At 38.8% G+C, this 27387-nt stretch overlaps 5 protein-coding genes and 1 non-coding gene across 7 annotated transcripts; 2 read left to right on the forward strand and 4 right to left on the reverse strand.

Annotated features, from left to right (window-relative positions):
* Positions 1-2229: 2229 nt before the first annotated feature.
* On the reverse strand, positions 2230-5579 carry LOC140786394 (probable glucan endo-1,3-beta-glucosidase A6). Its single transcript, XM_073134787.1, has 3 exons — positions 5084-5579; positions 3701-5014; positions 2230-2644 (listed from the first exon to the last, which is right to left on the reverse strand). Exons 1-3 carry the CDS (start codon positions 5130-5132, stop codon positions 2607-2609), a joined length of 1401 nt encoding a protein of 466 aa, XP_072990888.1. The 5' UTR covers positions 5133-5579; the 3' UTR covers positions 2230-2606.
* Positions 5580-6309: 730 nt separating this feature from the next.
* TRNAV-CAC (transfer RNA valine (anticodon CAC)) lies at positions 6310-6383 on the reverse strand. Its single transcript has one exon. It is a non-coding gene; the product is annotated as a tRNA-Val (tRNA).
* Positions 6384-6471: 88 nt separating this feature from the next.
* On the forward strand, positions 6472-8634 carry LOC140787190 (chloroplast envelope quinone oxidoreductase homolog). The gene is made up of 4 exons (XM_073135982.1): positions 6472-6665; positions 7208-7349; positions 7564-7655; positions 7780-8634. Exons 1-4 carry the CDS (start codon positions 6600-6602, stop codon positions 8464-8466), a joined length of 987 nt encoding a protein of 328 aa, XP_072992083.1. The 5' UTR covers positions 6472-6599; the 3' UTR covers positions 8467-8634.
* A 62-nt stretch (positions 8635-8696) lies between these two features.
* On the reverse strand, positions 8697-13732 carry LOC140787189 (uncharacterized). Of its 2 annotated transcripts, none has more exons than XM_073135980.1 (3): positions 13202-13732; positions 9967-11203; positions 8697-9820 (listed from the first exon to the last, which is right to left on the reverse strand). In XM_073135980.1, exons 1-3 carry the CDS (start codon positions 13277-13279, stop codon positions 9342-9344), a joined length of 1794 nt encoding a protein of 597 aa, XP_072992081.1. In that variant the 5' UTR covers positions 13280-13732; the 3' UTR covers positions 8697-9341. The 2 variants fall into 2 exon arrangements, with proteins under 2 accessions (XP_072992081.1, XP_072992082.1); XM_073135981.1 differs by lacking the exon at positions 13202-13732 and adding an exon at positions 11294-12097.
* Positions 13733-14262: 530 nt separating this feature from the next.
* LOC140787191 (glycine-rich RNA-binding protein 4, mitochondrial-like) lies at positions 14263-16721 on the forward strand. Its single transcript, XM_073135984.1, has 5 exons — positions 14263-14670; positions 15196-15346; positions 15425-15493; positions 16111-16217; positions 16366-16721. The coding sequence occupies exons 2-5, from the start codon at positions 15211-15213 to the stop codon at positions 16510-16512; spliced, it is 459 nt and encodes a 152-aa protein (XP_072992085.1). The 5' UTR covers positions 14263-14670; positions 15196-15210; the 3' UTR covers positions 16513-16721.
* Positions 16722-19126: 2405 nt separating this feature from the next.
* On the reverse strand, positions 19127-21263 carry LOC140785888 (UDP-glucuronate 4-epimerase 6). Its single transcript, XM_073133976.1, has 2 exons — positions 20018-21263; positions 19127-19909 (listed from the first exon to the last, which is right to left on the reverse strand). Exons 1-2 carry the CDS (start codon positions 21075-21077, stop codon positions 19590-19592), a joined length of 1380 nt encoding a protein of 459 aa, XP_072990077.1. The 5' UTR covers positions 21078-21263; the 3' UTR covers positions 19127-19589.
* Positions 21264-27387: the final 6124 nt, after the last annotated feature.

Consider the following 27387-nt stretch of genomic DNA (forward strand, 5'->3'; position numbering starts at 1 on the left):
AAGAGGGGGAGAGAGAGAGTGTGTGTGTGTGTGTGTTGAGGGGTTTATATACGGATTGATTCGGTGTGGTGAAGGGATTTAGTCAATCATCTGCCGTAGGATGGACTAAGCGATAGAATCGGACGGCGATAGGTGGCGGCATACCGTGTACCGCCAGTTACGGAGATTGCGGTGGATTCGGGACTTCGTAACACACCCATGTGCGTGCGGGCGGTGAACCGTGGTGGGGTTTAAAGGGTGAACGAAGAGGTTTGTACGAGCGTCCGCTTAGAGATTGTCGTACGGGATATGCAAGAACCCTTTACCCTCCTCGGGATTTGTGCACTCTCCTCTGTCTCCGCTTATCCGATATGCTTCCGTTATTTAGTTTTAACTAATCCCCAATAAATTGTCAACAGATAAGATTCTCTTACGTCATTAAATATGACTAATTATCGAATAAATTAAATTATACATTACGAAGTTAATAAATTTATATCCATTTCATTCCTCTGTATAATTGGAAGGCAACTAATAAGCCACCTCTATCCCTGACTGGGATCCCAAATAGATAGATTATGCACCAACTTTATTCCAACAAACAAGCGCGCGAATCTCAAAGCACGTTAAGGAAAGCATATATTTGAGCTTATGGATTTGTCACACCCATCAAAGTAAGCAAATGGCCAGAGACATGCTCACATGTCTTTGTCTCTCATGGAGCTTTGGCCGAGACTTGTCCATTGATAGTTACAAATGCAGACAGCAAACAAACTCCAAGAAAACAGACAAACACACACACAGAGAGAGAGAGAGAGAGAGAGAAATAGATGGATTCGATAAGTTTGAAGTTGTTTGAAAGATCTCGGGAGGAAGAGTTAGTTTCATGGATGATTAGTTGCTGTCGTTGGATATGCCAGAAATATGTTTGTAGATTGTAGTAAATGGAGAGAGACAAAAGGCTTTTCAATAGTTTCTAAAGAATGGGAGAGAGAGAGAGAGAGAAAGGTAACTATTGGCATCTCTATGTCTTAAGCTATACTATGTCTTCTCAAAAGAACAATTAAAAAACGCCTCATAATAATTATTATTGAGTAAGATAATATTAATTATTCTAACTGTCACCAGGGATCATAAAGTCATCATTGGCCTTTTCAGACTTGACAAGAGACATCGATCACATGGTACGGTAGTTATCATGGTTAGAAGAGGGCAAATTATATTTTATCTTCATTTGATTTGACTCAAATTTACTTAACACTTTTAAAATTTTAATTTAAACATTTAACTTTCACGTGATTCAGTATCGCAGGCTTTCCTGGTTTTCTTTACGGGAAATTTATATATAACAACTTTTTTTATAATAAAATTGTAGTTTTATATTTTATATTTTTATTATTTATAAATTGAGTTTTATATTTCAGTGAATATATGGAGAAAATAATTTGTTGTTAGATCGTTAGTTAAACTTAATCAAACCTCTAAGTTAAATTAATTATGCTATGAAAATATTTTCGATCAGAAAGTATTTATCATTTTAGAAATATAATATTTTTACTTAATGGAATATTTTCTATGCAAATAATAAAAATATAATGTGCAAATTATAATTTCGTTAAAAGATATAAATTTTCTATCTTTTTATCCAAAGTAAAGTAAGAATACAAATGGTCAAATTATTTTATTGTTATTTGCGCCAATATATGTTGTAATAAATAAAATTTTAAATGAGTAAACTACTCGGATTCAGCCGCCACAGGACTAAACTGTTATTTACCCACATTTTTAGAATAATAAGGTGATCTTGATCGAGACTCTTATAAGTTAACAAGTATTATAAAATTAATAGAATAAGATTAAGTATGTTGCTTTGTGAAATGGCAAGCACTAATGCACCATTCTTATAGATTCGGGACATGTAGACAACAATAGAAGCCAGAGTGGCCTTTTCATTAGGCTTTATATATCTATATATGTATATTCCTGGGCTACTAGTCAAGCCCAACTCCAGCCCATTAATATCTCAGGAGATAGCCTGGTAGATCCTGGATCACAAACTACTAGTAAAGTTCTGAATCAAGGATTGGTATGCAAAATTAATTTTATCTTTTAAGAATTCACAATTTATTCTTTTCTATTATAGTCACTTACATGTGTGATTATGAATTCAGAGGTTAGTAATACTATTTTGGGCAAGCCATTGCACCACAATTGACATTATGCTGTGAACCTCAATGCAGCAGCATTCAATTAGAAGAAGCAAGTGATTTATTCAACTTAATGAAAACAGTTAATATAATCAAGTCTCCTGAAGCATGCCGTGGTATCAATATATGAAACCATCTCAATATGACATACATGAACTCTTTCATATAAGCTATAGAATCACTCTTAAAATGCCTGATAATAAATGGAAAAAACAAAGAGAAGACAAAGATACAACATCTTTGGAACTAAGATATGATCGTAAGTCATCGATGCCGTAAAGCATTTCCAAAATGACAAAAAGAAGGTAAGTAAGGAATGGGGGCAAAAGTAAAGAAGAAAGCATGCCGAAGCAATATGACTCTCCTAGCTAATAGCCTAATACAACTTGTTCCGGTAGGCGCAATTGATGTCCTTCTTCCTTAGTTTGACAAACTCGGGAATTTGCAAGATCCATAACCTGCAAAAACCACCATCGGGTCATACAAAATCAAGCAAGAACGAATAGAAGATTCCAATAGGTTTAATAGTAAAAATTTCACGAACTATGATTGTAGATGTTTGACATAAAATTTCTGAAATAGATAAAAAGTAGGCATGCAAATAAATGTGCGAGATTCGCAGAATGGGGACGGCAACAGATCAAAGAGAGACACTTTCAGATACTTAGATGATAAGAATAGGACATCCATTCAAATCTGTCTATTATGTAATCTTTTAGGTTTGTATATTTGATATAACTTGCAAACGATGAAAATTGACCAACAATTCTGCAACAAGCCTAATAAGTTTACATCAAGCATTAAATCAAAGGTAGACACTCCACCAATTGTGGCTCCTAGATCCAGGCTTACCTAGTGTAAACCCTAGAACTTTTAGAGAAAAAAGTCTACCGGGCCAAATATATGTGGACCAAAAGCAGGTGAAAAATATATCCTGCAAAATTTTGGTGGGAGATCAAATCCAACTTTGAAACAAACAAGCAGCATATTAAATGCACACCACACCTTGTTTGACATTGGTGACCAATAAGAATGCCATCAGCTCCTATCAGTTCCAGAATATCTTATTCACAATCTGCCCCGCAATGCAATAAGCATGCATTTTCATACTTAGTTAAATCACAAGGATCTTTTGGCAAGACAGCATTAGAAAAGTGTAATGTCTTAGCTAAATCTATCGGTTTTGTTTTCTTTCCGGATGGGTTGTTCATCTGATAATACCTAATAAAGCTCTCATTGCTCAAAGAAGAACTACAAATCATTGTGATACTCATCAAGGGACAGCTCATGAACTATTCAAGAGTTCCAACATGAAAGCCATGCCTGGATCAAATTGGTACCACTACCTAAATTAAACCAAATGAATCAGTACTGAAGATATACTATTATTTCAATCCAATCATCAGAGCTAGCTTATAACATTATAAGTTCCTCTAAAAATCCAAAGATTCTACCATTATCATACAGGAGATAACTACTAGCTTGAAAGATAAAGAGGATTGGTAGGAACTTACTTGGATCTTTAGCAGTCTGAACTGCTAGACCATTGAAGAAGCAAGTCCCTCCTGCCTTCCTGAACTGCTGCCAATAAGAATTAAATGCATAACTTGCATGCGCCGCCACAGTATTTGGCCGGTAGCACACCCCGCCTGGCCTAATTGCGTTGCAAGTGCCATTCCCCTGCCCGCAAGCATATGTCACCGCACCCGCCACCGCGGTCTCATTCACCTTTCCCTTAACCAAGACACACCAAATCTTCCCTTTATATGGCTCATCATTCTCCGGCGCTGGCAATGGTGGGTAGGATGCCAATTGTCGCCGACCGGTGAGGTCAATCTCATATACCGCCCTCTTGTTGGGATAAAACAACCCCCAATGCCGCTCTGTCCCTGGCCCTGGCTTCTGGTTCTCATTATAGAGGGAAAACACAAACACCGGCATCATTGCCCCTGGCCTAGCCGGCGTGCCGACCGCTGGCCTCATCGCCATTCTCTTCGCCAAATTGCGATTGTAAATAGCGGCATTATACACGTTGGCCCCAATTTGATCCAGATCGCCGGCATTAGGCCAACCGGTCTCCGCAATGGCCAGAGGCACATTGCCGTACCCCAAGCGACACATCGCCGCGATCACGGCATCAAGCATTTGGTCGAGCATGTTGGTATATGTCAATTTACTCCCCGGGTCAAAGTAATTTGTGCTCGAATTCCCCTCAAAAAGCGCGTAATCGAGGGAAACAGAGTCGGTGTTCGACGCCCAGACGAAGTAAGGGTACGCATCCACGAAGTAGTATGAGCGGGTCTTGGATAGAAACCTAAGCAGAGGTCTGATCACCGGCTCGGCGATGTCTGAACGGAAATCGCCGGCGGAGGGCGGAAACGACGAGTTCAGAGCGTCCATGGCGAGAGTGGTGCCGACTTTAATGTTATGGATCGAATGGCACTTGATAGCCTTGTGGAGGTTGACCATGGCGGGAACTAAAGAAGGCCAAGTTGAGTTCTTGATGGAGTAATCCGAGAGCACCTCGTTTCCCACGAGAAGGAAGCGGACTCGGGTCTTAGGGTAGAACGGGAGGAGATTGGAGGCGACCCAGGACTCAGCGGCGGATTGGTTCGCGGCCAGAGAAGGGATGAGCTGGTTCGGGACCATGATGGAGACGCGGAGGTGCGTACGCGAGAGCGCGCGTAGGATGGCTGGGTTGGCGTCGTATATCTTGACGGCGCCGGCTTTGACCGACCGGAGGAGGCGGACGGAGTGGGACGGGGAAGGGATGTTGTCCCCGAGGACGCCGTAGTTGACTCCGAGACCTTTAAAGGCAGCGCCTTTGGCTGTGGAAACGAAGTGGGTCAGTGGGATAACAGCAAAGATAAGAAGTGCGTATTGCTCAAAATGCTTACCTTGGGAAGATAACAAGAAGAGGAGGAAGAAGAGCGGAAGGAGAGCCATGGCAGGAGCTAGCTGTGTTGCTCTTGGGGGGAGTTGCTTGATTTTTATGGGGCGGGGGGGGGAGTTATATAGGCGCGATAGTTAATGCTTTTATTGATGAAGGGTTTTAGGTTTAGCTACCTTAGGCTAACAGAGAAAGAGAGAGGAAGGTGAGAAAAAGGTAACTTCTTTTTTTTTCTTCGTTCTTTCTTCTTTCTCCTTTCTCCTGTTCCTCTTCTTGGCTCTCTTTGAACGCTCTTTTGTAAATTAGATTCTATAGAGGGAAGAAAGAGGAGAAGGTGTGCCTCGAGATTCGCGTCTGGCTCTCGGGAATAATTTGTATACGTTATTTTAATGGATTAAAGCAAGAAAGGAAGGTAATCATCAGGCTCTCCTCCAGCTTTACTGCCACAAGGAAAAAAGCGATATGTATCCGTTGATCGATCGTTCGTTCGTTCGTTGTGGTGTGCGTTGCGTTGTGCACGGATGCGCTATTTATCAAATCGAACACTAAATCTTTTCAAGATTTTGTCTGGAAAGCATCGTTAGATAAATCCTAAACTTCAAGGGTCTAATGTGAAAAAAAAAAACATCATCGTGGCTCAGGAAAGACGGAGAAATCGACTAAATTTGCATACCTCACAAGTCTTGGATCCAAATAAGAGAGAATGAATTGGCCAATTGGGTCAGTCACCGTTTTAAGTCTACTAGACTTTGACCCATTCATTGGTTTTAAACCATGTAGGAAATTAAACAGAAGGTCTGTATGGCTGCATGTGTACTTGGACTTCGATGTGTTACCTAACGGATCTATCGAAGCAACCTTTAGAAGATTTTCAAACAACATCCTATATTTTAATAATTTTATGATTCCAATCTGTCTTTGAGCTATTTGTTATATATTCCATCTCCCCTTTTTATCTGTAATTTACCTTTGAAAAGTTAATCGTACTGCTTTGTTATCATTTTGTTAGAGTTAGTCTAAATTAACATAGGTTGTCGAATGATTAAATTACAAATCACTTGAAAGACGAATATTAATCATAAAATCTTATGTCCTAAAGATGAAACGAAAATGAAATTGATATCGAAATCATCACTGAAATTAAAAAAAATGAAAGCAAAACTTAAAAGACTCTAATCATAAAATTACTAAAATGTGAGTTATTATTATGTTGAAAATTAAAAGACTAATGTATGTCTGAGCCCGGGTTCGAACCGGGGACCTCTAGTGTGTGAGACTAGCGTGATAACCAACTACACCACCCAGACTGTTGGATAATTGATTTAGCTTTCAGCTACTCATGTAAAAGCTATTTCGCTGTCATCTTATAGAAGACGCATTGGTGGCAACTAGAATGGACTGTCAGCTGACAGCAAACCACTTATAATTTGCGACCAAACCTTTATCTCTGTCTCTCTTACCACACAAACCCCTCTCTCTCTCTCTCTCTCTCTCTCTCTCTCTCTCTCTCTCTCTCTGTAGCCATGGCTGCGAAAGTTATGAGAGCAGTGCAGTATGACAGATATGGCGGTGGAGCAGCTGGGCTGAAGGTATATGAACGTCTCCTAATGTTTGGTGCTTATCTGGATTTTTGGAAGAAAGATATAATTGTATTTGATGCGAAACTCCTCTGATTTAAGTGTCTCATTGTATGGATTTCTTTGTCTATTTCGATTAATAGTAGTACTGCTGCTTTTTGCTACCATCGGAGGTGCATGATGAAATGCCTAGATCAACTGGAGATTCCATGTGTCTGTGGGTGGTAGTTTTTGTTTTCTTTTTGGTTATTTAGGTCGGGTTGTTCCTTTCTCTGTTACTCTGCATTAAAGCCCTGTTCCATGGTCTTGGTTTTGGAAAAAATTTCTAAGCTTCCTCATGTTGAATGTGTTCATTGTCTAGCTTGGTCATCATCAAGCATCATAATTTTGCTTTCTAGATGTTGATCTTTCAATACTATATCTATTTATGTATACAATGTTCTCCATTTAATTGTCCAAGTAAAAATTTCTGGACAATTTTCAACTTTGCTTGAATAAGTCCTTGCGTATAGTTCATTATGCTTCTCTTGAAGTATATTTTATGATAACTGCAGCATGTTGAGGTTCCAATTCCTTCACCAAAGAAAGATGAGGTTTTATTGAAGTTGGAGGCCGCGAGCATAAATCCAGTTGACTGGAAGATTCAGAAAGGCATGCTGAGGCCATTTTTGCCACCTAAATTTCCATTCATACCAGGTAATCTGAAGCTCCTTCACAAGAAGAGACACGAGGCTCTCTGATGCAGTTCTACTTAATGTTTTGTGAGCATATGCAATATAACCCCAACTTGCTCAGCTAATATGGATTTTTCTGGTTTCTCAATTGAATCTTGTATGTTACTTACTCCCACCAAAACAAAGCAAGCATCATATGATATTTGAATGATGCCTTCATTTCTTGGGTGAAATAGTTGTTGACGTTGCTGGAGAAGTAATTGAGCTCGGTCCTGGAGTAAGTTCCTTCAGTGTAGGTGACAAAGCTGTTGCCATGCTCAATTTTCCAGTAAGTGCTAAACTTCGTAACGCATTGGAACATTAGCTGTGCTCGAAGTTAATAGCAATATATGATCCTTTGTGAAGTCCTTGTATACTTTTCCAACTTCCTGACCTATTATTCTGTATGTCAGACTGGCGGTGGCCTCGCAGAATATGCGGTGGCACAAGTGAATTTAATGGTTTCAAGGCCTCCTGAAGTGTCTCCATCTGAAGGGGCTGGCCTACCAACTGCGGCTGTCACCGCCCTGCAGGCACTGAAAGCCGCAGGGATGAAGTTCGACGGCAGTGACAAGCCATCGAATGTTCTGATCACCGCCGCTTCTGGTGGCGTTGGACATTTCGCCGTCCAGCAAGCGAAGGTAGCAGGCCTTCATGTCACTGCCACTTGCGGCGCTCGCAATGTCGATCTCGTAAAGAGCCTCGGTGCTGATGAGGTGCTCGATTATAAGTCACCTGAAGGTGCAATCCTGAAGAGCCCATCAGACAAGAAGTATGATGCAGTGATCCATTGCACCACAGGGATCCCATTCTCCACCTTTGAGCCTAACTTGAGTAGTAATGGGAAGGTTATAGATATAACTCCCTCTTTTAAAAGCATGGTCACTTTTCTTCTTAAGAAAGTAACCTTCTCTAAGAAGAAGTTGGTGCCATTGCTCTTGGCACCTAAAAGAGAGGAATTGGAATTTGTAATGCAGCTGGTGAAGGAAGGCAAGCTGAAGACTGTAGTAGACTCGGTACATCCATTAAACAAAGCAGAGGAAGCTTGGGTTAAGAGCATAGATGGTCATGCTACAGGGAAGATCATTGTGGAAATGTGAGGTGATTATTTTTGTGCCTCAACATCCATTGGTAGGTATGGGGTTGGTATCTGGAGGATGAAATGTAAACCTTGTCTTTTAATATATATATATATAGCGGTGCTCAAGCCACGTTGTAATGTTTGGTAGCATGTTATGACATTAATAAAGTGTTATGGTTAGTCATTACTTGCACATCTTTCACTAGGTGTGATGGTTAAAGTTTGACACCAAGAAATTAACCATGTCAATAATCACTGCAACGATAAGTGGCTTTAAAAATTAAATAATAGTTGTTCTTTGTATATACAGTTCTGACCCTTTCCTTTGCACTACATATTGCCACCAGACAAATTTGAATTCAAGCATGAAGTGGTTCTTACATTCAAGAACAATCATGTGTTTCTAAAATTAAATCAAGGCCAAACAGCTGAAGGGAACAAGATATGAGTGAATAATAATAATTGCTTTTTCCCCTCTCTCTCTCTCTCTCTCTCTCTCTCTCTCTCTCTCTCTCCCTATTCCCCAATGTACTGTACATTTTGCAATAAAAAATTTACAAGAATACAAATCAGAATTTTCTTGCTCTGCAGGACTGCTCCTTGCTGCTCCTGTTTTGGAACTCAAATTCTTAAAGACAAAATTAATATAGTTTTTGATAGGGGAATAGGGAGTAAATCCTTACTGAAATAAGTCGATAACTATCGATTTGGATATAGGATAAAAAGACCTTGAATTCAAGGCATCTAGAACTGACCAACAAGCACAAGCTTGTAGCTGGAGATCAGTTAAAGCAAGTAAAGACAGCAATAGAAACAAGCCATCTACCTTGCAATGTGGTCATATCCTGGGAATATGAAGATCACCAGTTCACAGTATATCGAGAGTGTCAGATATCAGAAAGGAGTGACATAGGGCAAAGCAAAAACGTCCGCAGACTCGATTCTAAGTGCCTGAGCCCACACTTGGAATGTTTCATCAACCTCAAACTTTTCTGTAGGCTTTGTTGAGAAGTTACTGCTGTTAAACAGCCAGTCCTCGTTCTCATACTCGGACCATACTTCCATGTTGGGAACAGAGTACACTTGTCTTAGATACTTGGAATCCAGAAGAGATGGTTTTGCAAAAACATCACCATTCTCATTAGCAGCTACAGAAACTGGAGGTCTCAGGTCAGTTGAAGAGCACTGAGCTTCTGCAGTGCCATTAACGTTGTATCCATTGTCATCTATGTGCCTTTCTGCCTTAATATTGTTTATGGAATTAGGCTTGATGGAAGAAGGTATAGCAGTATGTGAATGCAATTTTCTACGGTTCTCCGAACGAGCATTGGAGGGGGGTATTCTTGGGTACTTGAAAGATCGTGCATCATTTTCTGTCAAATTGCAAATATAAAAATATAAAAATGAAAGAACAGCTACAACATCATAAAAGCATATGTGGCACTTCAAAAGAATACTGAGCTAAAGAGGAAAAAGAAAAACGGAGTAGCTCAGTAGTCGGTAACAATAAAGAACTCACCATATAAGGAACCATTCATCTCATAGTCCTTCCTCTTCTTGAGATCTTCATCAGTACCATCACTTTTACCATTGTTGTTTTGAAGAGTTAAGGTCTTTATATATAGATCATCTATCTGATTATTGTTACTACTATCTCTTGTTTTACCATGTTCTTTGTTTTTGTGCCTACCTTTCTCCTTTGTTTTCTTTTCCTTTTTCCTTTCTTCATGTTTTCCTTTATCCTTATTTTTTTCTTTATCATCCCAATCCTTATAGATATCCCTGTTTCTTTGTCCATTGTCTGCTTCTCCCTTCTTTTCTAATCCTTCAACTCTTCTGTCTGCACTGTTCTCCGTGCCCATCCGATCATTGCTTCTGTGATCTGTAATAAAATGGTTTGGAAGGATCTTATTACCTGCATTTTCTTTTTCCAACACATTTGCAGAGCCCATGCCCTCGAGTTCTATATCGACAGAACTTGAAAATCCTCCTGCTTGTCGGACCACCCCATCATTTGTTCTCTGCATGGTGACTTTTGGGCTTGAGATAATTCCATTACCTGCACCTCTCTTCAGCTCTGCCTCACTCGTAGCATGTCGGCTACTTGACCTTCTTTGCATAAAAACCATCGAATTTTCCAGTAGTTGGCGTGCTTCTCCAATTCCCCTTTGGGTTGTGATATTAAGGTAAAGAACCTTCTCATGACTAGAACCTATTCCTTTCTGCTTTGCAGCTTTAAAAGCAACGGTCTCAGTTCTCTGGTTAGAAATTTTCTTGTTAATCTGTTGTTCCGTCCCATCATTCCCTTGTGTAGTAACAAGGGAGTTACTGACCATCTTATTGTGTGCAACTCTTTCCTTCTCCATTGCAGTTGGAACACCCAAGCTCTCAAAGCCTTTCCCAGATGAACCCGTAAAGTTTTTAACCATTTGGTTTGCCGCCCCTGATTCTTCATCTCTGACCCTCCGGCCCGCCTCATTGATAATTCTAGAACGTTTGACTTCCATAGCTTTCCAACTGCTAGTGCCAAGTATTTCACCATAGTCAATGTTGGTCTGTTCTTCAGTATTTTCTGCTGATGTCCTGCTTCTATTCCTATTACCGCCCTCGTCCTTTTTCTTATCTTTGTGTTTTCCTTTTCGATATTTCTTCTGTTTGTGCTTCTCCTTTCTATGTTGTCTGCCTCTTCTGTGTTTACCATCTCTTTTTTCTTTCTCCCACTTTTCCTTTTTACGCTTCTTCTCTTTGAACTTCTCCTGAAAAGATAATTTGTTGATAATTCATTTCAGACCGAGTAACAAATAAAAAGATAAACCATATCATGGCCAAGGGAGAATGTTGTATACCACCAAGCTGACATTTATAAGGGGGGGAAACAGAACCAAAAAGCAACATCCATACTTCTGCAATAGTATAAAGACATAAGAGTAGATCCTTTAGAAGCCAGACTAAAACTTGTTTCTCTCTCAAAATATGTGAGCCAGTTAGCCACTTCGTTTGCTTTCTGAGAGACCCTTTTGCTCTTGACAAAAAGTGGTAACATAGTGACAATTCTATATGAGAACATTGATAGCTCAAGGTAGGCCTTTGACTTCATTAGTTAGGTTGACAAAGTCTTCTGAGTAGTATTCTGAGTAGTATTCTACGTAACTCATCCGATAACCTATCATGTATGCCCCTAGGCCAGTATATCCTACTTCTCGTCATCTTGAATATGCTCTCTACTTCTCAACAAACATGTTTTTGGAGTATCATGATTAGTCTAAATAGAAGTATAGCTGCAAGTGAATTCAATTTATGAATGCATTAACACTGGAATGTAGGCATTAAAGTTCTATTTTACAAATATGGTAGGCATGTTTGCCATGAGAAGATGCTTATGTGTATCAGAAATTAGTATTACATGGTACATCCAGCAATATCTAAAATTCAAAAGTAAAAGAGGGGCTATCACATGAAAAATTGCAGAACCTCCTAGCGAAACAAAGGATCTATTGAGATACTCATACATCATGGGATCCCCTTTTACATGAAATATCTACCTCTATTCTACAAGTTGATGAAGACTGCACAAACTGGCTACTAGAACACCATAAAATAGAGACACCCAGCATAACAATAATAAGACTCAGAAACGCCACATTTAAATGAGATACAACAGCAACAGCAGTCTATTGCATTCGAAAACTAAAATTTCGCCTAGTATTATCACACACCAGATCAGATATCCTGGACTACGGAAATTTTGATTGTCATGTCAAACCATAATTACATTCATATATCAAGCATGCAAAATCCAAAACAAGATATCCTTGAATCAAATGAAATTCTATCTAGTGATGAGTAGAATCCAGAGGAAGAAAAGGACTCAAATGTTTATTAATGGTCAGGTGTGACAGTGGGATATAAAACGTTTATCAAAATATCATTTTTCAACTACATCATTAGTTAATTTAGCTAGCCAATTCAGAGAAAAAACAGAGAAGTACAGGAGAGAAAACTTTGAAGCTGCTATACTATAAAGTAGCACAGCAGGCTGCATTGGGATCATGCAAATTTTTTTACAACTGAACAAATAATGAGAGAATATAAAAACTCTTGACAAAGTTAATCAAAGAGAAGAATGGATAAAAATAAATAAAGAACATCCGACATGATTATCATCCTATAAATTAACTTAATGTCTTCAAAATGCAAAAGATAAAGTTGGTTTAACTTTGCTAATGTACTAAATATATTATAAGTCCAAGAGATTAAGCATATCAATCATCAGGCAAGGATAAGGGATTTACACTTGAGCCTATTGCTCATGAAAGATAGCAATTTCAACTTCACAGCAACATAAAGCAGAAAAACAATGAAAATAAGTAAAATAATTATGTGATGTCTGAACTACATAAATATGTGCATCTCCATTCTAGATATCAAGCCATCGATGCTGGAATTCATTTCACAATTTCCAAAAAAGGGTCAAGTCAAGAATTACGACACATTATTAAAGAACAAAGATAACACAATCTCTAACTTCAGGAAAGACAGACAAGAACATTGTTTCTTTTTTTTCTATATACACTCTGTTTCCTAATATATAAACAACAATTGATGTGTTTACTACTATGACAATCTCTTTACAAAATCAACTATCAATTATTTGTCACAAATAAGAAAATCTGGAGAACAATCGGAGAAATTAAGAAAATACAGAGATGGACAGTGGCGATAGGCAAACAAATCCAAGTTTAAAGAGGAGGAACCTTCAGTAGTAAATCTATGTAGTTGCTCCTCGGCCTCGTCGCATATCCTGGTGGTGGAAACAGGAAGCAGCGAGACATTGCACAGAGACCCTAGATCCAATAATATTCCCAGTTTCCAGTATAGCAATTCTAGGAAGCGAATGGACCGGCAGCAATACTCTTTCCCATTCACCATGTCCTTACAATCATTTCCAACTGAGAACCTTCTACTTACCCAAGAAACACGATTTTGCCACCCAGAATCACCGAGAAACAATCCAAACTGTCCCTACTGTTAGAAAACTGAGCTATAAACCTTCATTTAGGTGGACAATTTCAACCTGAAATAAGCTTTGATAAATCTAAATATAATTATTTTAACTTATCAAACCAGCATAAATAAAGATGCTGGTTATGTACGAATAGCACCACCCTCCGCCACAAACACAAGAAGACCACAACAACCAATCACTAAGACGCTAACTACACCAAAAAGGAGCTAAACTCAGATGAACTTCCAATCCTCTTCCCTCTCCTAACCACTACTGATTCCAAGCCACAGCAGCGAAACAAAAGATAGGATTTACTCAAACTCTCTGAACAGGATCAAGAGTCGACTTCCTTGCAACTCCAAACAAAATCCGATCTCCGGAACACAGCAGAATCCCCAACAAACTCGGAATTCCGTGGCCCCGACAGCAAAAACCTCCTGGTCACAACAAGTCCACCGGCAAGAAGAGGAGAAGCCCGAAGGGGGCCTCGCCACAGCGAAAGAAGAAGAACCCAAGTCAGCAAAGATGGAGAAAAGGGAGAATAATCCCACTTTGGGTAGAAAGTAGGAATCAAAACTCCTTTTTGGTGCCAAAACCCCCCAAGCTTCCAATCATACAAATGGAGACCTTCTCGTAAGAACAACAAAAGACAACAGGCAAAGTGCTGTCTTTTTTCTCACAAAACACCTCTACTCTTCTTCTCCCTGAGTTATTCCGAGGAAATTGCTATTAGGCAAGAAGTTGCTCCCCTTCTACTAATTATTCTCCGGAGGGTATACGCAGGAGGATAGAGAGAAAGCGATGGAGAAGGTGCGCGGCCACCTTCGCGTCTCTATGTTTGATGGAAAGCCCCAAAGAGGTGAGACAGGAAGAGTGGGAGAGGCGGAAGAGGAGTATATATAGAAACCTGAAATGAGAAGAAAACTCATAATTAATTATAAGCATGCCATGAATTATGAGTAACGTCGGGGAAACGGAACTCGAACTGGAACCGCCTCATTCGATTTGCACATGAGAAATTACTCTCATATGCACGTGCTTATCACGTGATGTTTGACGTGGCAGGGGAGCCACGTGGTGCGATCAACAGAGGGGACTATAAATTAAGATCACTCGCTCCTTTGCGAAGCCGGCGAGAGGCTTAAACCCTAGACGCCCAAAAACCCTAACCCTCTCTGTCTCTCTCTCCCTCCCTCCCTCTCTCTGCGATTTCCGAAGGTGATCTTTCTAAAAGTATCAGACGGATTCGTCTGCTATTCTTTTCATGTATTTGATTGCTTTATATCGAAGATTCTCTTAGAATATCTCTTGCGTTAGTCTCCTCTGTTCTCGGTGCGGTAAAAGAGACGATTTTGATGGGGCTTCTGACTTCTGAGTCTGTTAAGTCTAAGTCTTGCAAGTTGGTATCTTTAGATGGTAGTGTTTGTAGATTTCAGTCGTTAAGTATTCAGTATGTAATATTTAGGTCGGCTACAAACTTTGCTTCGTTTATATTTGGCTTAAATGATAGTAGATAGAAGATTTTGGCCATTCCGGAACAACTTTACTGCTTATTTAGCGATAACAGTTGCCCCGTACTTCTATTTAGTGCAAAATATGTACTTTTATAAGGCTATGTAGACTTTCTCTTGGTTGATGTTGCTTATCCCGATAGAAATTTGCAGAAGCTTATGTAGAATGATGTGGCTTTGACAAAACTATAGTTTGGTGACTAAAAGAGTTGCTGATTTATTTCTCTTGTAGATTCAACAATATTAGATGGCTTTCTCCAACAAACTTAGTAGCCTGTTGAGGCAGGGATGTTTGAAGAATGTGTTGTCTACTGGACCTGTCCCTGCGATGCATATACTTAATTCCATTCGCTATATGTCATCCTCAAAGCTTTTTATTGGAGGTAGGATCCCTTATCCTATATTTTTTTTATGTGGATGTCTTCATGCTTGAAACTTCATTGCTGTTTTTGGTGTATCAGGGCTTTCTTATGGTACTGATGACCAATCTCTTAAGGAGGCATTCGACGGCTTTGGAAATGTGACAGAAGGTCAGCCATTATCTTTTGTTAATGCTTTTAAAAAAGATAAGTTTAAAACAATAAGGGCTCAAGACTCAGTTGATTATAATTTATTTTTGCACAAAGCTGAGTATAATTGTAGGCGTAAGATAATTTGCCCATAGCAGCATATTGTCATCTTGATATCATATTCAATGGAGATAAATATACATAGGAACCCATTAACTATTCCTCATTTTCATATAGACTCCCATTTATTTTTCATGACACATTGACCCCCTTAATTATGAAAAATGGATTTCTCATTAAAAGATGGCATGTGAGTGTCATGTGATCAATTTCAAGTCTTGTAGGGATTATTTTACTCTATTTTAAAGAAATGAAAGAAAGTTAAAGGTAAAATAATTATTGGAAGCTTTCCTCAACATCTTAAGAGGGTGGGAGATTTTTTATAGTTCAGAAGGTTAACGTGTATCAAGAAAAGGATGAGGGAGTGTATGTGATAATGAACAATAATTTAAGGTGTCTTAGTATAATTATCCCTATAGTATATCAATTTTGATTCAAGGATGCTGTATGTACGAACACAATGTAGATGTTATTGAAACATAGATGATCAATGCTATTATCTTGTTGTGATACTGCAGCAAGGATTATCACAGACAGAGACACTGGGAGGTCAAGGGGGTTCGGATTTGTTAACTTTGACAGTACTGAATCTGCCACCTCAGCTATGTCTAGCATGGACGGCCAGGTTTGCCCTTTTCCCTCTTTTCCCTGCTTGTTTTCTATTCATTTTTGCAGTTGTTAAGTAGTCGCAGAATTAATTTAGAAAGGTTTGGTATGTGACATTGAAGTATTCATTAGCATCCTCAATAATTATATCTTCATCTTATTTGTAGGAACTGCATGGCCGGAGTATCCGCGTAAGCTATGCTAATGACAGATCAGCAGGCGGTAGCCGTGGTGGTTATGGCGGCGGCGGCGGCGGTTTTGGTGGCAGTGGCGGGTATCGAGGTGGATCTACAGGGCAAGATGATGCCTTTTGAGGGGGTGCTCTGGCAAGGGATTTTAGATTCTAGAATCCATGTTGATGGATATTAATCTATCTGAGTGTAGCTGCTTGTTTTAGTTGCCTTTCTGTTATTTGTCAGAACATGTTGCTTATTTTACCCCCCCCGCCCTAAAAGAAACTTTATCCTTATGCTTAGTAACTTTTATCTGCAGCATGATATCAATGAAAGTTCAATTTGTACCACATGTTTATGTTGCTAATCATGTAACCCTTGAGTCGAAGGGACTACTGAAGATGGCTTCTGATGAAAATGCCAGGGATGTACAGGCAGGGATTTATGAAGCTGAACTCATTTTGTTTGTTATGCTGCAGGTGGTTCTTTAAAAGCTATGATGAGGACTGCAGCATACTGGTGTTGCAGTAAGTTTGGTTTCTATTGGATTTATAATTGGTGGAATGTCTTTTAGGTTAAATGATGGAAGAGTACTTTTGATATAATGTCTGTCTCAGGGAATGGTTTTCTTTATTCAATTAAAAGAAGGGTTTGCAACTTTGCATGCATGCTTCTTTAAAATAAATTATCTATGTATATGCTCTTTAAAAGTTGATATGTGCGTTGGTACCCTCTAAAATGTATAGACGTTAAGAGTTAGCTTGCTAAAATGGACAGATACAAATAAAAATAAGTGTAGAATTCATGTAAAGAGTCGATGGGTTTAAGTACTTATACAAAAAAAAAATGGTTTTAGATATCATTCATTTCAAATTAGAAAATTAGAACCGTTCTAATACACAATTTCTTCACAATTATGAATATAAAGTAACTGCTTAGAATAGTTCTAATTTATATTTAATCTTTGAAGAAAAAAAAAATTAGGGGCTCATATTCCTTCCAACCGAATTTAATATCAGTTTTTCGGCGCGCATCAAATTCCGTTGAGATAGCAACAAATCCGAATAGAAAACAGCAAATGCTCCAAACTATTTCTAGCTCGCTACTTCCCACCGTATCGCATTAAATTGGCACACTGCACTTTCTATTGCCCTATCGAGTCGTTTAGTTTAGAAAATGGTTGGCATTAACTCTCCCACATCTCATTTTGCCCAACACATTGTAAAGGAAGTTTCACAATTGGGGGCTCTAAATTTCCCAATGCGGTAGGTATCTGGTTGGATTTCTTTAGCTACTTACTTATTCTTATTTTTTATTGTGAAATTATGTACCGCTATTCTTATTAGAAAATAAACATCAAATTATTTATACTCTATATTAAAAGAATTACATAAATTATTCCACGCGTAAACTCAATTATAATTTTACCTTTGATTATACTGAAGTTATTTTTATAAATTTTCGATCATCTTACTATCTTTGTACCTAAGTAGGCGTTACATACTTATATCGTTAAATACAATTTAAAAATCAGTTTACTTTCTTATATTTTAAAAAGTCTAAAATCAGTCCCTATATTTATGACTAAAATAAAACCATTAGTTTTTTTAATTAAATTTAATTAAATAATGTTAGGATAACCAAAATGCTCCTATTGTGCTGTTAAAGAAGACATGCAACTTTAATATAATACAGCAAAATTATCAAAACGGTAGTATGTTAAATTTAATATAAAAACTAACTGTCACATTTTAGTCGTAAGTATATGAACCAGTTTGAGACCTTTTAAAGTATACGGGGTAAAATTATTTTGAGCAAAAATACAAAAAAATAAAATATATTTAACTCTAAACGATAATACTTTAATTTAAATGTATATATCAAATAAAAAATATTTAAGTTAATTTCCATTATGATTCATGCTTTTACCATAACTTTATGCCACATTAAAAGCTTTAGATTTACTCTATATATTAAAAGTATAATTCAAAGGATAAGAATCTAAATTAGCTACTCAGAATTTTCTCTTAATATAAAAATAAATTAGACTAGGAAGAGGAGGAGGAGAGATAGAGAGAGCAAAATTTGGCAGGACACTTATAACTAACCCAATTAATTCTGCCCAAAAGAGATGAAAGATGGTTGGCTGTGTGCATTCCATTTTCATATCCCCTATTAACAAGCATGGAAGGTAGCTTAAAATTAAAATTAAAAAAAAAAATGGACAACTTGGTTGCCACTAGCAAATCCCTATCAATACAAGGAAGGAATACTGTGTACTTCCAAGTCAACACCATCAACTGATAGACCATTAGATGTTTAGTTAGGCCTCTCTACTCTTACCCAAGTCAAACTTCCTCTCATTCTCCACCTTAATTTTCTTCAGTTAAATGCCACTTTTAATATAGTCTTCATTCACTAAGCCTAACTATCTAGCTTGCCTTTTTCCCAGATAAGCCCCTCCCTTTATTTAATATATCTTCCGAGAATTGACGAGACACCAACCCTCCCATTTGAGAGACATGCTTCAGATCCAGGGAGGGAGGGGAAACCCTCCTTTCTTCATAATTTTATTCTTCTCCACTCCAAAAGTTGAGACATTAATTAACAAAAAAATATTTTTTTAAAAAAAAATTGTTTACAGTTGAGTCCAAATTAGTAAAGGTGTGCTCTGTCCTTCGTCAAATAAAATAGCAGCCCACTAACGAGCAATGATTAAAGCTCATGGAGTTAAAACTAAAGGAGAAGAAAGAAAGGGGGCCAATATGCACATATTATAACAATTTAAGAAGAAATAGAAAGAAAATAAAATAAAAAGTACTGCATGGATTTACATCCCACAGCAAAACCCCCCCACTCCTCTGTTCCAACAAAACGATTAAAAGAAGAAGAAAAAAAAGACAACAAAATATCCTAAAAATTACACTTTAGAAAAAGGAAGGAGGGAGAAGAACCGTGACGTCATCTTTCTTTCTGTCCCAGCTCACTCCGCTCCTTTTTCCAACCCCAAATTAAAGTTTCCATCCATCTCTCGACTCTCCTTCATGAGAATAATATTAAACTATATATAGATTATTAACATTATTATCACCCTTTATTCTCCCCACCTTCTAAGTAATAATATACGTAGCGTCGTAATTATATAATAAAAGGTAATACACAGTTGGATTTTTTTTTTCCACGTACGTGTACGTGTCACCCACCGACACCCCCCGGTTCTACGCCGATGCTTGTTGATCCACCTTGGATTTAATCCCCTTCTTCTTGATGTCTACTCCGTAGTATTTTACGTACCATTCTACGAATTTCTTCAGCCCGGTGGCGAGGTCGGTGGTCGGCCGGTAGCCGAAGTCCTGCTCCGCCAGGCTCACATTGGCGTGCGTGAACGGCACGTCGCCGTTCCTTGGCAGAGTCACCACCGTCTTCTTCGCCTTCTTACCCAGTAAATTCTCCAGTATCGTCACCATCTTCGTCACCGGCACTGGCGAAGTGTTCCCGAGGTTGTAAACCCTAAGCTGCGCGGGGCCACGCTTTTTGCCTGGAAGAAAAATTCACATGGTATCAGAGCCGCCGAGCTGTGATTAATTTTGTTACATTTTATATGATAAGAAAATTTAAAAAGTTTCGTTTGAGGAGTGAGGATTACCGTTGCGGGAGCCAGTGGATTTCTCGGCGGTGTCGAGGGCGCCGAGGCAGCCTCCGACGATGTCGTCGATGTAGGTGAAATCGCGGCGGACGTCGGCGCCATCCTTTGTCTTGAAAAGGGTGATGGGTTTGTTCTCCAAGATGTTCTTGGCGAAGAAGAAGTAGGCCATGTCGGGGCGGCCCCACGGCCCGTAGACGGTGAAGAACCGGAGCCCGGTGATCGACAGGCCGTAGATGTGATTGTAAACGTGCGCAATTTCCTCCCCGGCTTTCTTCGTTGCGGCGTAGAGCGATGCCGGGCGGTCGGTCCGGTGGTGCTCGGAGAAGGGCGTGTCGGAATTGAGGCCGTAGACGGAGGAGGAGGACGCCCAGACCACCGCCGGCTGCGGATCGGCGGCCTTGGCGGCGGTCTCGAAGACGGAGACGAGGCCGGCGACGTTGGACGCCACGTAGGACTGCGGGTTCTTGATGGCGTAGCGGACGCCGGCCTGCGCGGCGAGGTGGAGCACGTGGGAGAAGGGTGCGGTCGCGAAGAGCTCGGCTAGGAGAGCGGCGTCGTTGATGTCGGCCTCAAGGACGAGGATTCCGCGGCCAGAGAGGAGGTTCTGGCGGGCGCGCTTCAGCGACGGGTCGTAGTAGGAGTTGAAATTATCGAGGCCGACGACGCCGTCGCCGCGATTTTTAAGCGCGAGCGAGCAGTGAGTCCCGACGAAACCGGCGGCTCCGGTGACGAGGACGGAGAGTCCGTCGGGGCGGCTGGGGGCCGCGGACTTGCAAACGGATTTGCGCCAGTTGGAGGATGAGGTAGAAGAAGAGAGAAGACTGCGGTGGGAAGAGTGGGAGGAGGAAGTGGAAGTGGAGAGGTGGAAGGAGTGGGAGAGGAGGGAAGGGTAGTGGAGGGTGAAGAGGAGGACGAGGAGGAGAGTGGTGAGGATGGTGAAGCGGAAGAGGAGGGTGGAGGAGAAGGAGATGAGTTTGGAGCTGTTCACGCGGCGGAGGAGGAGGTAGGAGTTGTACCGCTCCAGCTTCGCCGTCTTGCTCGTGTCCGGCGGAGACGCCATTTTAATCTATTTTGGCAATCAGACTCAGACTGGGAAGTGGAGCTGGAAGTGGAGAGAGGGAAGAGACTAGAGAGGAAGTGATATAGAGAGTGAGAAAGAGGGAAAGTGGGGTCAGTCAAGTGCTGGAAGGTGTAGGTTGGAGGGCACTTTCTTTATAAAATCCTTCTCTTTCTCCTTCTCTCTCTCTCTCTCTCTCTCTTTTTTCTCTTTATCTTTTCCTCCTCTTAATTAATTTCTTAAATGATTTAGATTTGTCTCGCCTTATCATTTGCATGTGGCGATGTGCATGACATCTGTGACATTTGATTGATATTTTCCTCTTTCTCACTCTCTCATTGACATTAAGGAAACTAACCAATGAATTAATTTAATCATCCACTTAATTTCGAAATAGATAATTATATATATTTATATAAAAAAAGTTGGTAATAAATAGTGGGGATTTTCTTTGTGGTGATCGAGTCCATGGACTGCGAGTCACATGCGTCGCCGCGTAATGACAGCAAAGCTCACCACGTGAGCTGGTATCCACTCCCCATCTAGGTACGGTTACCCATTCCTGCCGCACATGCCAGTCTCCTATTCGACTAGGAATAACAGAAAAAATCGAGGCTAGTGGTGCGCTTATCGGGATCGAGTACGAATAAATTTGCTGGGGACCGATAGAGAGTCGTAAGATGGAATCGTTACGACGGATTAACTCTTCTAATTGCGCCGATAGAACTTGGAATGCCTCGGATTGCGTCCGAGATCCCACTCCTACGCACGCAACTCCATTTGTCGGTAGGTTTTATCTGGAGAGAATTAGCACGACTTCCGAGATAGGTTCTTTTCAAAAACAAAACAATTTTAACATCCAGTTATGAGTTAAAATTCTCAATTAGATAATTCTCCATAAATGGAAGAGAGAGAGAGAGAGAGAGAGAGAGAGAGAGAGAGAGAGAGAAAGAGACAGGATTGAAGGCTTGAAGCTCTGCCGAAAGTGTCGGCAAATCGCTATCTTCCTTCAGGATAGGATAACTCCAGGTGGATATAAGTTAGGATAACCCTCAAAACGTGGTCCAATAATATATATATATATATATATATATATATATATATATTTATGAGCCTAATTAATCAGAGATTAGAAGCTGGCCTAATTAATCAGGTAAGCCAACGGACCAGGATGAGATCAATATATGGCTTGAAGTTCAATTCCCTACGGAACACTAACATCCAAAACGTAATAAAAATTAAAGCCAAAACTCTGATTAAAATGGAAATTATCTTTATCTCTGGACCACAATATGGACAAAGTGGATCTTAATCTTACAACATAAAATATTTAATTATTTTTTTAACGATCAAAATTGAGATCAACCGAAGTTTAGTTTCTACACAAATTAACATCACTTCTCTGATAAGGACAGTAGAGAAAATGACCACTAACTTTTCGACAAACAGTTAGGGCACCCCAATGGAATATTTCTCAAGGTGTGGCCTAATTAGGTCATTTGCCAAGGTACATAGAATATATATATATATATATATATATATATATATATATATATATATATATATATTTCCCTCCAAAGTTATGCTAGAATAGGTAGGAATTAATCTCCCATGCATTAATAGTATCAATCAGCAGTAACCTTTCTGCAACTCTCTCAATTCAGCTTTCTCATGAAGGTACTACACTATACTTGTTCAAATTGTCATAGTTATTATTATTAGTATTTATTTATTAACCACACTGGTTAATGTATGCATTAGTGAAAAGAAGTAATATAGCAATAAAGAGAACTGTTTCATTTCACAATCATATTCAATTGAATAGGATCTCTCTCACATGGTATCCATAGAAGAGATGCACATGGTGGTGCCCATACTTCCATTGCACAAAATTGCCACTCATGTACTCTCTTGAACAACCTTGTGAAGTACTGAAAGCTAATTTTTATGTCCTGCATTTCATATTCCACACCCTCTTATTTTGGAGGATATCCCTAGGTTTTGTACGTGTTGATGCATTTAAGTTGATTTCTTAGGGGGGGGATAATTATTCACACATGGAATTAACACACACATGCATGCATGCATGCATGCCCCTATTGCATAGGACCCACATCAAGTGCCAGAAGAAGAAGATGGGAATAAGCTAGTCTGAGAAGGATATATGGCAAACGTTTTTATTTACTCTTCTTCCAGGTAGCAGATTTAAGAGCTTTGTCTGCTTACAGAGACCTGTCGATATAGGTCTTTGTCTCGACTGTTCTTGTCCTCTGTAGTTATTTATTACAGAACGTCTATCAATAATTGAGGAATATCAAGTGCTAACTTCAGAAAGGTTAGACTCTGAATCAAGTTAAAAAGATACAAGCGTTGTTATTGAACTTCAAGTCTTGTTGTATTATATATATAAACTGAGATCTACATGCTGTGAAGTGAAATACATTGGGTATTGGGTATCTAGCAGAGAGAGGTAGATCCAATCTCCAGTCTAGAAGAGCCAAAGTTTAGAGATCCTCACAGTGTGATTGTTAACCAAGTTGGGCATCCTAATAATGCGAAGAGATGGACCCCAAAGTTTCAGAACTTTGCGTCTCTTGACAGAATCTTCTAACATCTTTTAATTAGCTCACTGGGGTCTGTCCACCATTGACAATCTAATAATAATCCAGCACAGTTGAGAGCTAAAAAGAAAAAAAGAAAAAATGCAACTCAAAAATTCTTTCTTGATAGATTAGAGCATATTAGACGTTTGGTTAAAGAAGAAGAAGAAGAAGAAGAAGAAGAAGAAATCATCAAATAATATTTAAAAGAGTTCTTTCTTTTTTCCGAGTGACTTTGTACGACCTCTCCATCATCGACGACCATACGTGATCGAGCTGTGAAACTTTTTACAGTCTCCTTCTTTCAAGTGTTTATAGTAGAATTGACTTCGATTCTAATATATGGATGGATAGAAGGAAAAGGGAAAAAGAAAAAGAAAAAGAAAAGGAAAGGGAGACTTCATCGGACAAGACAAGCTTTTACGCGCTGGCTATCGATCCCACCACCACTCGGATAAATCGGAGGCTTCTGTCGGTGGTGGCCACGTTTGACGGTCGCGTTGGAGGAGATGAGACGCGTATACTAAACCAAACTCGGGGATGCGCTGCTCCGTGAGCTGTAGGAAAATTTGGCAGTCCGTGGAAATTAAAGCACGCCGTCCCCCCCTCTCTCTCTCTCCTTTTCATTTCAGACCCTACATTTCAAACTGTTATAAAAACATAATATTGGGTGTGAAATGAAACAAAAAAAAAGTTGGCTATAATGGCCAAATAAACACCTAACACAGTGAATCTAACCAAACAAGGAGTTTGAAATCCTCCTAACAATATATATATATATATATATATATATATGCTTCAGAGATAGAGGATAAAAGATATTATCATCTGAACAGGATACCGACATAATGCTGAAAGACACCATTGCTCCATGACAAAAGGTACCTTGATAATTAAAATTAAAAAAGAAAATGCTAAAAGACACACACAACTGTTCTATTAAAATTTTCATTACGAGTACGAAATTGAGCAGAGGAGATGAAGACAAAAGACAGAGCGAAAGAAAGAAGCTACAGAGAACAAAGCTTTGAAAACGTGAGATCAGTCATGATGAAACTGTAGGAATAATCTCAAATTATATTGCATTATGTGCCTCCCAGGTGAAGAAAAAAAAAAAAAAATCTTTCCATTTCTTTTCTTCAGACAGAAATACTACCTACGTTTGTTCTTCGTCATTTGATTGACTCTATATTCTTATATATTCATATCTGTTACTAAAACCTTACTCATCCGCTAAGTTAGAAAGGAATTCTTTCAAACCTTCCTCTTAAGTTTTCTTCTCAACATTGCTCCTTTCATTTATTAGAGAAAACTCTACCGGATCTTTCTTTAGGTTTTCCTCTCTAATCGCGCTTTCCCATTCACTAATCTTGTTTCGTTTGAGATTAATCCCAAACTCGATTAGTTAGTTTTAGTTCTCAGTCTTGATATTTTTAAGAGTAAACTTGAGTAGATATAAAAAAAATAAAAAATATTTAGTTACTGAACCAGTTTAGGAGTCCATAAAATAGTTCAGAAGAGGGTCTCTAAGTTCAAAACAAACAAGGCTTTTAGGATAGCTCGCATAATTCGTCCTCTAGGTCTTCCTTCTAAGCCATGTCATTCTTCAAACTGAAAACTATTGTAGTTGCTCTAGTCTCTAAACAGAAATTTATGAGCAAAATGCAACTTTAAAAAAAAAATCCATTCTTATTAGGCGAAAAATAATCTTTCTTCTTTCCCAATGGGTTTTCTTTTTTGCCCTAAGGAGAAGGAATACAATGAAGGTGAGCCACAAAAGAAATATACAAACAAATTAGTAAATGTTTTGATATTTCAAAATTTAGGTTTGAAAAAGATTATTAAACAATACCATTCTGCTATGTTTTATTAAGTTAAAATTAACCCGAGGATATTTTTAAAGACTTACGATGAATTCAATATAGACAGGTGAATAAAAGGAGAAGAGGAGGAGTCAAAACTAAAATAATACAAAATAGAAAGGCACAAAATAAAATTTTTCCAAGAAACAACATGCAGTGCTTATCTTACTCCCTATATCTGGCAATCCCTGGTTCCCTTCTATAGTCAAACAACAAGAGAATGGAGCAACAGGAAGAAATTTCAGTGGAAGACATGAGGACCTATGTGTTAGATCTTGTTATCCACACTACTAGTAAGAAGTTACTACAAAGTATACTCAGAGGGAGCAAATAAGTATATGGATCTACTCTCATGGATCCCTTAAATTCTGAAGTACAGAAATAGAAAATTAAACATAAGAGAGAGAGAGAGAGAGAGAGAGAGAGAGAGAGAGAGAGAGAGAGAGAGAGGGAGAGAGGGATAAGAAAAGAAGATAAGAGGAAACATGGTTTGTAACTAGGAATTTGGAAAGACCCATTCATTTCATCAAAGGGAGATTCCTGATAGGGTTGACCCACTGTCAGATGCTTACACATGGTGGGGATTATGAATGAGACTGGTGTAGTGGAAGGCTTAATTGTTTTTGGTTACCTTGCATTCCCATTGGGCAGTCTTAGGATGATGCTCTCTGCCCTACCCTTAGTCCCATATTTCTATTTCAACAGGGCATTTCAATCCAAAAGATTCTTGATCCTTTCTAATGAAGTGATACATTTCTTTTTTAATTATTAAGGCAAAGATTTATCAGTACAAAGAGGCCTGAAGACGAAGAGAGAAAAAAAAAAAGAAGAAGAAAGAAAAACAGAACATAAAGTGTCGGCAGAGCAACTTGTAGAGAAGATATTTTTCATCATACACTTCACCACTAGACAGTTTTTCCTACCTAATCTTATTCACAAATTACGCTAGAGCTTATTCTACTATTTTCAACAAGATTAAAGAATGAGGTAATAATATTAGTACTAGAAACATCAATAAAAGCAGAAACAGAGCAAGTGAAAGAACATCAGTAAACATGCTAGTACAAGTAGTAAAGGTAATTCTGGCAAAAGTATTGTGAGTAGCTAAGCTGGTCAAACACTTAATAGAGATCCAGAAAATCGATTTGACAAAATCCCCAGTTTGAAGACTGGGATGGGAATCGATTTAATCATGGGTGCATTGAGGAAACATGATCTATTGATTCACAATCTATGTTGGAAATGCACCTAATAATTCATATCACTGTCAGATCAATCAAATATGCGATTCATATGAAAGACATTCTTCCCACAGTAATAAAAACTTACTGCTGTAATTTGTTTTCTTATAAGTAACCACTATAATTTGTTCTTCAATTTCGAAGTGACACAGATTCAGTCACATGGAAGATTAAGCGACTCAATTAGAAGGCAATATGTAATTTAATTCATGACAACAAACTAGAGTTCATCTAAATCTTGAAAATGGAGCTTGGAAACTGTAGGTGACAATTGGTTCAATAGGAAGGAATCTATTCTGAAGATCTCATTTGATTTAACTAGCCCCAAATTATTCTTTTCATTTTATTTTAATGACTTCAAATTTTCCAATATGAAGAATTCCGGAAGATCTATCACTGTACAAACCTGAATCCATATAAACCATACTGATGTTCAAATAATAAATTCACCACCCAATCTAGTTACACCTACAACCAAGAAAGTTCAACCAGAAAGCACTCAAAACCTTTATATGGCAACATGGCAATTCTTACTGTACTTGCAAGAGAGCAGTTTAGATAGAACTCAAATGTTAAACACTTCATTACCTCAAGAGCTGAGCTTAAATTG

The sequence above is a fragment of the Typha latifolia genome, chromosome 4, assembly GCF_019914945.1.
Source record: "Typha latifolia isolate L0001 chromosome 4, TyphaL0001v2, whole genome shotgun sequence".
Lineage (NCBI taxonomy): Eukaryota > Viridiplantae > Streptophyta > Magnoliopsida > Poales > Typhaceae > Typha > Typha latifolia.

Coding starts and splice junctions, on each gene's coding strand:
- LOC140786394 (XM_073134787.1), bottom strand. CDS start 5,132: ATGGCTCTCCTTCCGCTCTTCTTCCTCCTCTTCTTGTTATCTTCCCAA. Junction 5,015..5,083: donor CTTCTTGTTATCTTCCCAAG/GTAAGCATTTTG, acceptor TCGTTTCCACAG/CCAAAGGCGCTGCCTTTAAA. Junction 2,645..3,700: donor TCAGACTGCTAAAGATCCAA/GTAAGTTCCTAC, acceptor TGGTTTTTGCAG/GTTATGGATCTTGCAAATTC.
- LOC140787190 (XM_073135982.1), top strand. CDS start 6,600: ATGGCTGCGAAAGTTATGAGAGCAGTGCAGTATGACAGATATGGCGGT. Junction 7,350..7,563: donor TAAATTTCCATTCATACCAG/GTAATCTGAAGC, acceptor TGGGTGAAATAG/TTGTTGACGTTGCTGGAGAA. Junction 7,656..7,779: donor TTGCCATGCTCAATTTTCCA/GTAAGTGCTAAA, acceptor TCTGTATGTCAG/ACTGGCGGTGGCCTCGCAGA.
- LOC140787189 (XM_073135980.1), bottom strand. CDS start 13,279: ATGTCTCGCTGCTTCCTGTTTCCACCACCAGGATATGCGACGAGGCCG. Junction 11,204..13,201: donor ACATAGATTTACTACTGAAG/GTTCCTCCTCTT, acceptor TTATCTTTTCAG/GAGAAGTTCAAAGAGAAGAA. Junction 9,821..9,966: donor GATGAATGGTTCCTTATATG/GTGAGTTCTTTA, acceptor GCAATTTGACAG/AAAATGATGCACGATCTTTC.
- LOC140787191 (XM_073135984.1), top strand. CDS start 15,211: ATGGCTTTCTCCAACAAACTTAGTAGCCTGTTGAGGCAGGGATGTTTG. Junction 15,494..16,110: donor CTTTGGAAATGTGACAGAAG/GTCAGCCATTAT, acceptor GTGATACTGCAG/CAAGGATTATCACAGACAGA. Junction 16,218..16,365: donor TGTCTAGCATGGACGGCCAG/GTTTGCCCTTTT, acceptor TCTTATTTGTAG/GAACTGCATGGCCGGAGTAT.
- LOC140785888 (XM_073133976.1), bottom strand. CDS start 21,077: ATGGCGTCTCCGCCGGACACGAGCAAGACGGCGAAGCTGGAGCGGTAC. Junction 19,910..20,017: donor ATCCACTGGCTCCCGCAACG/GTAATCCTCACT, acceptor TTTTTCTTCCAG/GCAAAAAGCGTGGCCCCGCG.